Source organism: Sceloporus undulatus, chromosome 2 (genome assembly GCF_019175285.1).
Source record: "Sceloporus undulatus isolate JIND9_A2432 ecotype Alabama chromosome 2, SceUnd_v1.1, whole genome shotgun sequence".
NCBI lineage: Eukaryota > Metazoa > Chordata > Lepidosauria > Squamata > Phrynosomatidae > Sceloporus > Sceloporus undulatus.
Window position 1 is genome coordinate 20,274,255 of NC_056523.1, and position 11,416 is coordinate 20,285,670.

The 11,416-nt window shown below is 42.2% G+C and overlaps 1 protein-coding gene across 2 annotated transcripts in view; it reads left to right on the forward strand.

The window, feature by feature from the left end:
• Positions 1–336: 336 nt before the first annotated feature.
• The window catches only part of LOC121924016 (RING finger protein 39-like), a 33,405-nt gene continuing 22,325 nt past the window's right edge, over positions 337–11,416 (forward strand). For both annotated transcript variants that reach the window (XM_042455070.1, XM_042455071.1), the window contains exon 1: positions 337–703. In XM_042455070.1, the coding sequence (XP_042311004.1) occupies positions 362–703 (342 nt within the window). In that variant the 5' untranslated portion in view covers positions 337–361. The remainder of the gene's footprint in view (positions 704–11,416) is intronic.

Here is an 11,416-nt window from a genome sequence, read left to right on the forward strand (position 1 = left end):
TTATGGTGACACTAAGGCAACCCTATTACAGAGTTTTCTTGGCAAGTATTGTTTAGAGGTGGCCTTCATCCAAGGCTGAGGACATGTGACTGCCCAAGCTGGCAATCGAAACTTGGTACCCAGAGCTATAGACCACTACGCCACGCTGATTCTCTCATTCCTAGGTAGCTCATGTCATATTTTGGCTTGGGAAGCCAAGTGTTCAAGAGTGGAAAAACTGGCTGGTTATGCAAGTCTTGTTTACCTGTGGCTGGAGGGATGCTCCTCCCCTGTACCTCCACCCCTCCTATAAAGAAAAGGAGCTACTCATCTTAGCTGGCTGTCAAAGCACAGAATGCAGCATCTGACACACACACAGGCCATGGAAGGCAAAGGGCTGGTAGCTGAGCTCCAGAGGGCAGCTACTTGCCCTGCCTGCAGGGGACACTTCAAGGACCCAGTGATCCTGGATTGCGATCACAGCTACTGCAGGGCCTGTATCACCCGCTACTGGGATGAGGCATCAGCAGCTGGGAGGGTGCTGTCTTGTCCCCAGTGCAAAAAAGTTTTTGAGAGGAAGAACCTTCGGACCAATGTCAAACTGGCTGTTGAAGTCAAGATCACACAGCACCTCAATGCCAAGACAGCACAGGTGCCCCTCGTACCCAAGTCCAGGAGGCGCCGTGGAGGATGGACCCCAGCCACCAGCATCCAGAAAGGAAAGGTAACAACCTAAGGGTCAATTTTTAAATAAATAAATAAATAAATAAATAAATATACACAAAAATGGTTATTGATCTATTGATAATAACATGGGGATTAATTCAAAGATATAGCCATGTTAGTCTGTAGAATCAGTATGCAGAAAAGTCTTGTAGTACCTTTGAGACTAACTAAAAAAAAGAAATTGGCAGCATGAGCTTTCCGTCTGAAGCCTAGTGACCAAATGCATCTGAGGAAGTAGACATGGGGGTTTAATGTGAGTCTCTTTAAAATAGGGAGTGAATTGCTTCAATTAACCAGGCAACAGTCATGTTCATGTTAAGTAATAATAAAGGAATGGGCATCTCTGAACATGTACAGAGTGCCTCTCATATTGAATAACAGCAAGCAATCCCTAAATATCTTCATCTCTACAAGCAACTCTTTCAGTGTAAAATGCGGAATTCCAAGCCAAGCATATGCACTGGCATTTTTTGTTTTAGGAAACCCAAAAGGGAGACAAATTGGCCCGTGTTTGACACCTTTTTCTTTCTGTGAAAATCCACTGCTATATCCGCATTTAATTTCTATTTTGAGTCTTTACCTTTTGTTAAATTTTAAAGTATAGACATCACAAGATATTTGTGTGTGAAAGAGAGTGTATGCATGGTGCATGAAGTTTCCCAGGGTGCCACCTTTTTGCAGGGTGGAACAGGTAGAAATTCAGCAGGTAGAAATTAACCTGTAACAGTGGTGGAACAGGCAGAAACAAAAGAGGTAAAGCTTCCCTCCAGCACTAAAGAGAGAACACTGCACATTAAATTTTTGTCTCATATATCAGCACTGACAGGCAAAGGAAAAATGGACGGGAAAAATGGCAATACCTTCTCTTTGTCAGACCATGTACATCAGGCAGTTCAAGATCAAGGGAGTAGCTGCCATGAAGAGCTTCTATATGTTTCCCTCTTCTTCTGTGTGGACTAAGGATCTGGTGTAGAAAGCACCAAGCAGCAGGTGGCTGAAATGGAAGACCCCTAAGATTCCTTCTGAATCTAAAATGCTAGGATGACAGGACATACGACAGGAATATATGCCTAATTGTCAACAACAGAGCTGGGGAACCTGTGGTTTTGCAGATGTTATTAGACTACATCACTCTAGCTAACAACCTCAAAGGTCAGGGTCAGGGATAATGAGAGTTAGAGTCATAGAACCATATAGTTCAAAGGGGCTTCATGGGCCATTGAACCCCTGCTCAGTATAGGATCTCCAGCTGAAGTTTCCCCAGCCTCTTTTTAAAGACATCTAGAGAAGGAGACCCCACCACATCTCAAGGCAATTAGTTCTGTTGCCAAACTGTTCTTCCTGTCAAGACGTTCCTTCAAATATTCCATTGAAATCTATTCTGCTGCAACCCCAAACCATGAAAACCTCTGGCGCAGCAGAAAACAAACATGCACTCTCCTCTCCTTGGCAGCCATCACTCTTCTCTTCACCAAGCTGTATATGCCCAGCTACTTCAACCTTTCTTCATATGTTTTATTGTAGTTCAACTCGGGCTTAGTGAGATGATGGAGATCTTGGATAGGATCTTCTTCAGTTTTGGTGACTAACAGCAGAGCAATTTGACATATGCTTACTCAGAAATAGCATCCATTGACGCAGGCAGATCCTACTCCAAGTCAAGTGGACATAGGGTTGCACTGTGTGTCAGGTTACAATTAAGAGGCACTAGAAAAGGGTTCATTTCCCTCTATCTCAGTATTTTCCCACTCAAACAATGTGGTTTTTGATGGTGCACAATTATAGTGCTATGATACCTCTTTCATTACCATGGCTCTGTCTTATGGAATTCTGGGATTTATAGTTTGGTGGGTGTTTAGAATTGTCTGTCAGAGAGTTCTGTTTCTGTAGTACACTCCTCTGTACTTTATGGTTGTTAAGATTGGCTTTTGTACTGTCCCTCACCAAACTACAAATCCTATGATTCAGTGGGAGAGAGCCATGACACTTAAACTGGCATCAAACTGCTGTAACTGTGCAGTATGGCCACTCCTTAGAAGGCTCAACCGTTTTTGTTGTTCTGCTCTTCTTTCTCTGTTTTAGTTCAGTGCTACTGCAAATACAAATGGTGGAGGGGTATAAAAGATATGCCCATTGCTGTTTCTGCTGGAGGAATTGTGTATTTCATATATGGAAATTCTGTGACCTTTCTGCCCAAGAGAGAAGACTTGAAAAGCTTTGGGGAATATTTTATGGCACATTTCTGCATCAGTTAGCTCTCCTCAGTCTTGGTGGCCTCCAGATGTGTTGAACTACAGCTCTCACTGGCCATGAAGTTCAGAGATGGTAAGAGTTGTAGATCCTCACACCTGGAAGAAGCCAGATTGGGAGAAGGTACATCAGCAGTATAAGACATTCAAATGACACCATACCACTAGCAGAAAATGTCAGAGAGTAAAACAACTAGTGAGGAAAGTCAAAGACGAAAGTGCTAGAGAAGGGTAACTTACAGCTGACTATCGAGAAAACATAAATAATTATCACAAGCCATTTACATTACTTTAAGAAGACCAATGAAGACATTGAAATATTTATAACTTGTTGTTGTTGTTGTTGTTGTTGTTGTTGTTAACTGCCATCAAGTTGCCTTGGACCTATGAACCTATGAATGAGGGCCCTCCAAGCCACACACCCATATCTTGGCTCAATCCTAAATCAAAATGGAGACTTTAGTCAAGAAATGAAAAGAAGACTAAAGACTTAGAAGGGTAGCTATGAAGAAACTACCAGTAGGTATACTTCTTCCCAAGAGTAAAAATATATTATTACATAGTAAAGTCAGAATCCTCTATGCCATAGTATTTACACTTTCTATGTTTGGCTGTGAAAGCTAGACAGTGAAGAAAGATGCCAAGAACAGAATCAAACCATTTGAATGTTGTCTGGCTGTAAGAGAGTTCTATGTATACCAGAACTGCTAAAAAAGAATGATTCATAGAGCAAATCAAGGCTGGACTCTTTCTACAAGCCAAGATAACTTAACTGCAGCTGTTGTACTTTAGACACATCATGAAATTAGGGCCTGTTACAGACAGGCCAAAATAAAGCTGCTTCGAGTCACTTTGGAGGTATGGTATTTCAATGCAGTAGGAAAAAAAAGGAAGATTACATTATAGATGGATTGATTTAACATGACTCAAAGTTTGCAAGACCTTAACAGGCTGTTAAGAAGATAGTGCCTTGGAAGTTTTCTATTCATAGGGTTGCCATAAGTCAAGGCTAACTTGATGGCAATGAACATGTGTTATAAACTAGCACTTTGCCTTCTTTTGCATGTGCAGGTGAAAGTTTCTAGCACAATTCTGTGAGCGTATTTATGCAGAACTTGCTGTTGTTATTATTATACAGTAGTCTGGTGCAAGTGATCTATTTGCATCGGTAATGAATCTGATTTGATTGCAAACTCAGATCTGAGTTTCAACACCCTTGTTTTCTGCTTTACATTGTTATTTTCCCAGATGGGAAGCCCTGCCAGACTTAACGCTTGCACATTCTTGCAAAAAGGGAAAGGGAGAGATTATCAGACAAGATACAGCCTTCTTTAAAAATAGAACCCAGGAAGAAACATGTAGGGCTAGAACAGCCTAAAATCCCCCTGAGTTTGAATAGACGAAATCCTGTACTATGAAAATTGCATAAATCTGATTCACATTTGAACCTGTGGATGCTTTGCTCTCTGTTGCCACACACATTCTCTTCCATAGTAAAGAAGGAAACTATATCTTGACAGACAAGATATAAAATGATACTGGTGGGGCAGGAAGATGGTAGATGTACATGAGTGATGTTGATGATGCTGAAATTGAACTGATTTGAACCTTTTGGGTAGGAACACCTGAAAGGCCTCCCTTGTGATTTTGTTTCTCAAGGCTACATGCTGACAACCTACAGAACAAAAAGGGTTGGGCTCAGGCATTTCAGGAGATCTCCTGGATTAGAAATGGGTGGGTGCACACTACATATCATCTGACTGTCGCGATTTGGCAGAGGTGGTCCGGTCCCAATTAATCCTGTTTCTGTCTCCACCTCCCACTTTCCCCCTTTGCCCTCAGCCTACCTCAGTTGCTGCAAACTGAGTTCAAAGTGCAAAAGTAGCTTAAAGTGCAAAAGTAGCTTGCATTCAATTAACATGGAGGAGAGGGGGAAGAATCTTGCCCTTCCCAAAAGGCTCAAGCCAAAGCAAGCTGCTTCATCCTCTTCTAGTTTGTGTGTTTTTCATTAATAATATTAGCCGTCTTGACATCTGTTGTTGCTTGGGCACATGTGCCCCAGGTTTCACCTGTGAAATGTTGAAGGATCTGGCACTATAGAGGGAAAGAAAGTGTGGGGTGTCTTGTGGCACCTTTAATACCGATGTTGTTGTTATATGCCTTCAAAACAACTCTTTATTCAGAGGAGGATTGCCCTTGCCTTCTCTAAGGCTGAGAGACTTGTCCAAGATCACTCAAGTGGTTTTTCCTACTGAGTAGGGATTCAAACCTTGGTCTCCCATAGTCTTAGTACAACATTCAACTCTGTACACCTCACTGGCTCTATTTTTTAATATAGATTTTTGTTGTTAGTACATTCAAGTTCACTCTGACTTCATGGCAATCCTATCAAAAGGGTTTCTGAGCAAGATTTATTCAGAGGAGTTTTGCACTTGCCTTCCTCTGGGACTGAAATAATGGATTCCTCAAGGTCTCCTAGAGGGTTCCCATGGCTGAGTTGAGATTTGAACCCTGGTCTCCTCAGATTTTGAGTCCAACACTCAACCCCACGCTAGTTTTTCTGGTTAATACTAATCAATTTATTTTAACACAAACTTTTGTGGATTTCAATCTGTTTCCTTGGATGTATTGGCAGAGGGACCTCATCTGAGTTGAATATAATCTTCTTAAATAAATAAATAAATAATAGATTTTATTTATATCCCACTGTTCCAGAAGGATCAAGGCAGTACCACAACATTCCTTTTTCTTAAATCCTTTTTCTATCATAAATTCAATAGCCAGGCTGGTCAGTCTAACTTACCCAACAGAGGTACTGTTGTAAAACTAAAAAGTATCTGCACTCCCTTGAGCATCTGTCAGGGAAGGACAAGGTTAAAATGATGGTTTATGCCTCTGTTATGTTAATCTAATCTGTGCCAGATTTCCAGTACTTCACGGGAGCAGTGGGAAAAGCTGCTTGGATATTGTACTGGTTTCAAGCTTAGCTCAACTGGCCCTTTCAACCATCTATAGGTCTTGCCCAAACCTCCCAGAGTCCCCAAGCCAGCATGGCTCGTGCTTCTATCAGCTTTTTCAGTAACCTCTCTTGGGAACTCTGTATGCTCCCCAGCCTTTTGCTGTTGTAGCTTTAGTCTACTTTTATTTAGTAGACTGTTATGTTTAATTTTGGACATGCACAGTTTGCTACCCTATGTGTTAATATCTTTTTTAATTAATGTAATGCTTTATGTAGTGAATAGTTTTTAAAGGGGTTGGTTATTTATTCTGTATTTTAAAGAATATTGTAATCAGCATTGTGAGGGCTAGTCACCTGAAAAATGGATAATATACCTCTAATACTTGGGAAACAATGGTATCTAACAAAGGCTAAGCAGTCCATTGCACAAGTAGGAAAACCGGCCTGGGATTAGGATTGCAGCCTATTCTGAATGGAGTTGCTCTCCCTTTGAAAGACCAGGTTTGTAGTGTGTGTCTCTGTGTGCTTTTGGACCCAGCAGTGCTCCTGGAAAACCAGATTCCTGCAGTGGCCAGCAGAGCTTTGGTTGGTGTGCCAGCTCTGCCCTTTCTTGAGGAAGGTAGATCTAGCCGCAGTGGTTCATGCCTGAATTACCTCTAGATTAGACCATTGTAATGCGCTGGACATAGGACTGCCCTTGAAAAGTGATGGGAAGCAGCAGCTAGTACAAAATGCAGCAGCCACACTAGTGTCAGGCATGCATTTTAGAGACACTTGTGTGTGTTGTGTGCCTTCAAGTCATTTTCAATTTATGGTGACCCTAGGATGAACCTATCCTGGGGTTTTCTTGGCAAGGTTTTTTTTTTTTTCCAGAGGAGGCTGAAAGCATGTGACTTGCCCAAGGTCACCCAATGAGTTTCATGACCAAGCTGGGAACTGAACCCTGGCCTTCAAAGTTAGAGTCAATACTGGCTTCCAGTTTGCTTCTGAGCTAAATTCAAGGTGTTTGTTTTGATGTGCAAAGCCTTCAATGGCTTGGGGCCAGGATATTGGAAAGACTCCCACCTCCCATATGAGCCTGCCAGAAATCTGAGATCTTCAGAGAAGGATCTCTTGTATTTTCCAATACCTCATAATATTAGTTTGGTGGGTATGTGTAACAGGGCTTTCTCTGTGGCTGCGCATCAACTGTGGAACTCCCTCCCCAAGGAAGTTAGGCTGGCCCCATCTCTTTTAAATAAAATAGTGGTATACTGCAGCAGACCACAAGTTGAACATGAGTCAACAGTGTGATGCGGCAACTAAAAAGGCCAATGTGATTCTAGGCTGCATCAATAAAAGTATAGAGTCTAGATTAAGAGAAGTAATAGTGCCACTCCATTCTGTTTTGGTCAGGTCTCACCTGGAATACTGTGTCCAGTTCTGGGCACCATAATTCAAAAAGGATGTTGAGAAGCTGGAGCATGCCCAGAGAAGGGCAACCAAAATGGTGAAGCGTCTGGAAACCATGCCCTATAAGGAACGCCTTAGGGAGCTGGGTATTTTTAGCCTGGAGAAGGTTAAAAGGTGATATGATAGCCCTGTTTCAGTATTTGAAGGGATGTCAAAGTGAGGATGGAGCAAGCTTGTTTTCTGCTGCTCTAGGGAATAGCACCTGGAACAATGGATGCAAGCTACAGGAAAAGAGATTCCACCTCAACATTCGGAGGAACTTCCGGACAGTAAGGGCTGTTCAACAGTGGAACACACTCCCTCAGGGAGTGGTGAAGTCTCCTACTTTGGAGGTCTTTAAACAGAGGCTGTATGGCCATCTGTCGGGTATGCTTTGATTGTGAGTTCCTGCATGGCAGGGGGTTGGGTTCGATGGCCCTTGGGTTCTCTTCCAACTCTGTAATTCTATGAAAATGTTTATATCTTTGTATTGTTTTAATTGGTTTTTATTTGTTCATTGTCTCAGGAGCCCTTGTGGGAGGCAATACAGAAAGACTATACATACATATATGCATACAGTATTTATTTATTTATAGTATTTCTGTATCTGAGGTCCTTCAGTTGTGTTCAGCCACAACTCCCATCATTTCCAGCTAGTACGGTCATTGGGGATGTACTGCCTCAGGGGATAGTGGACTCTCCTTCATTGGAGCCCTTTAAACAGAATGCTTCAGTAGTCTATATAATCTGCAACATCTCAGAGATGGGCAAGATCAAAGTATGGTCAAAATGGCAAAAAGTTATTAATGAGGAATAACAGAAAAGCTAGGAGCTGAAGTTTGCTTTTACCTGAGCCTGCTGTGCTTTGAATTCAGTTTGCAGCAATGGAAATGAGGACAAATGGAGAAAGCAGGACAAGGAGCTATAAACGGGGACCTTGTAAAAGCAGCTGCAAAAGTGATTGAAAGATTAATCAGAACTAGCCTTTCCAGTCTGGGACAACTGGAGAGTATGTGTCTATTCCTGTATAGCAGGGGGTTGGACTAGGTGGCTCTTGGGTTCCCTTCCAACTATATGATTCTGTGATTTGGGGTTATGAAGACTGTAGTTCCAGACACCTGGACAACACCAAACTGGGGGAAGGTTTTCTTGGAAGGAAGATGCAAAAGGACTAAAAAAGATAAGAAAGGAGATATGTTTTAATAATTTAGATAAAAATTTGGGAACATTTGAGGTGACTCCGGGAATTTTTAATACCATAAATCAAGGGTGGGAATAATGCAGCATACCAGCTGTTGTTGGACTGCAGTGCCCAACAGCCCCAACCAGCATCGCTAATGGTGAGAGCAATGAATTACAGTTCAAGAACATCTGGAAGGCTGCACAGTTCCCAACCCTGCATCATACTGACTGTGAGCAATATTATTAAATGCACTTCCTCACAACAATGCAATTTATGGCTTGGTGTACATGCCTGGTGCATAGGCCCATTTTAATTATCTATAATGAGAGTTGCTCTGGTGTACAAAACTAATAAGTGGGTTATACAAGAAGTTGGTGTTTCTGAGAAGTAAACACAGCTGTTTTGAAAGACAGGATGTGCATGTAAGTGCTTCTTCTCTCCTCTGTCATCCCTTTTTGAGCATTTAAGAGGTCTTTGTTAATTGGTTGTAGTAATTGAGGTCTGAAGTAACGCTGGGACAACTGCTTCAGGGCAGAGCCAACCTTCTTGCTAGCAATGTTGGCTGATGGCATCAATGTCACTGGGGCTGGAGAATCCGCTCCAGGTTTTAGCTTGAAATATAAAGGCACTATCCAAGGAAAATATCCCCAAAATGAGTTCATTACTGTGCACACTTATTTTAATATTTGGACTAAAACTCAGAATGGATGCACCATAATAATGATTGGATATCAGAGCCAATGTACCCTCTTATGGTCCCCAGTCACTTAGTTCTGTGAGGCATAGATCCTGTGATACTGGAGGCAATATGTCACCATTATGGCCTGTCCATCTTCAGTGTCACTCTGACAGATCGCAGATCTGGAAAGAAGGAGGAGTGACGGTTTTGCATGCATAAGGAACTTCAATGTTCACCATTGGAAGTAAGAAATGCCAAGTGATAGGAAAAACCCCTGCCTGTGCAGGAGGCCCTGGAAAGTTGCTACCAAGAACATAAGATATTCTGTCCTGGCACAAAGCAGCAGCCAAGGTCCTTCTGTTGGCACCCCACACACACCTTCCAATAATTCCAAAAACCTGGCTGACCCATGTCATTTTGCTATGAAAGACAAAGGACAAGATGGTGTCTCCTTATCATTCCATGTACAAAGATGGACTGAACTGGCAGATGAATCTTATTTCAGTGCTGGGGATGGGACCACACCATTTGAACCTGAGCCCACGACAGGCTAGTTTAGAGGATCTAGGACAGGCTGTGTGGCATCCAGAACTCTGTTCTTTAGCAGAGAGGCATAAATGGGAATTTCCCACCATATTCCAGCATCTATCACTTGAGGTGGTCACCTCACTTGGCCTAATGGTTGAGCCAGCCTTCATAACATATGCACATTGTTCAAGACATTTCGCTTAGTGTAATGGTGGCTTTTCTCTCATTGTTAAGGAGAGGAAGGACAGAAGAGTATAAGTAAGCACAAAGAAACACACACCCAGTAGAAAAGAGGGAAAGTGCAGAGGAGTTGGAAGTCAATGAGGAAAAAGAACGTCTGGCAAAATGACAGATCTGTAGGAGGACGGAGACTGGGTTGGGATTTGGATCCCTTTGATTACAGCTAATTTCCTGAGCTTGTTGAGCCTGTCCAGAGCTGCTCTGCAAATCTAATGCTGGGAATGGATTAATTCTACAAATTATGATATCATATATTTGAAGACAGGTTGAATGGCCTTAGATCATTTGTTTGCCAAGGCAGAGAGAACATCTAATAAATGAGTCAACAAAAGCTTGTGGCAGATGGGACTCTGGGTCCGCTTAAAGAAGGGGATTTGGGGCATCAATAATGAACAAAAACAGATGGCGCACCCACTGTCCTCATGACAGAGCAGCAGGGCTCTTGACAAGATGGCAAAACTGTGAAATGGCACAGAGGGCAACATGTGTGAATGTGTGTGGAAAACACTGTTTTATGTTCCACAAATATGTCAGATCTCAACCACTGTCATTTCCTAGATCAGAGATGTGGATTTCATGTGGTTCTCCAAGGCCATTTTTACAACACCCCAAAATGTAAGATTTTTTGGCCAGTGAAGTGGCATTAATGACTCCAGGGTATATAATCAGCCATTTGAGACAATCTTTGATGGCCACTTTGCTTTTAAAGCCTGAGGGGTCCCTGTTTGAGGAAGGAAAAAAGCTTCCCTGGGCCTAATATAGGTCCATCCATTCTCATGATCAGGAAAGGCCAATTGTGCCTCCTTGTCCTTCAAGGTTTCAGGCTGTCAATTTTGGCTTGAGTTTTTTGTTTGTTTGTTTTGGAAGGGGAAATGTGGGATGCTTCAAGATCTGAAATCTGCATACTTCTGTCTTGTATGCTTTTAATTGTATTGTACTTTTAAACTGTGAACCATTTTCAGTTCCAATTTCGGGAGAAAAAGTGGGATAAAGATGATGATGTTTTTATTGTTGTGTATTGTACAAACTTTGTTGTTACCTGCATGGAAGAGGAAGGATATAAATTATTATTGTTGTTGTTGTTGTTGTTGTTGTTGTTGTTGAAAGAAACCCCATGCTCAGGAAGCTTGAGTGCTTGATTATTCAGTGATAGTACTACTGCACCTGTTCAGGATTGTGTCCATTTGCAAGTGATCAAAATGTGCAGATGTAAAGCTAGTTTCACAGGCCTAAATACCCAAAGGCACCAGATCCCATCCGATCTTGGAACCAAAGGAGCGTCAGCGCTGCTTAGTACTTGGATGGGAGACTGGCAATAAATTCTGGGTGCCCGTAGGCTTTATTCAAAGGAAGGAACTGGCAAAAGCATCTCTGAGTATTCCTTGCTTTAAAAAACCCTATGAAATTCATGGAGTCACCCTACGCTACGGCAACTTGATGGC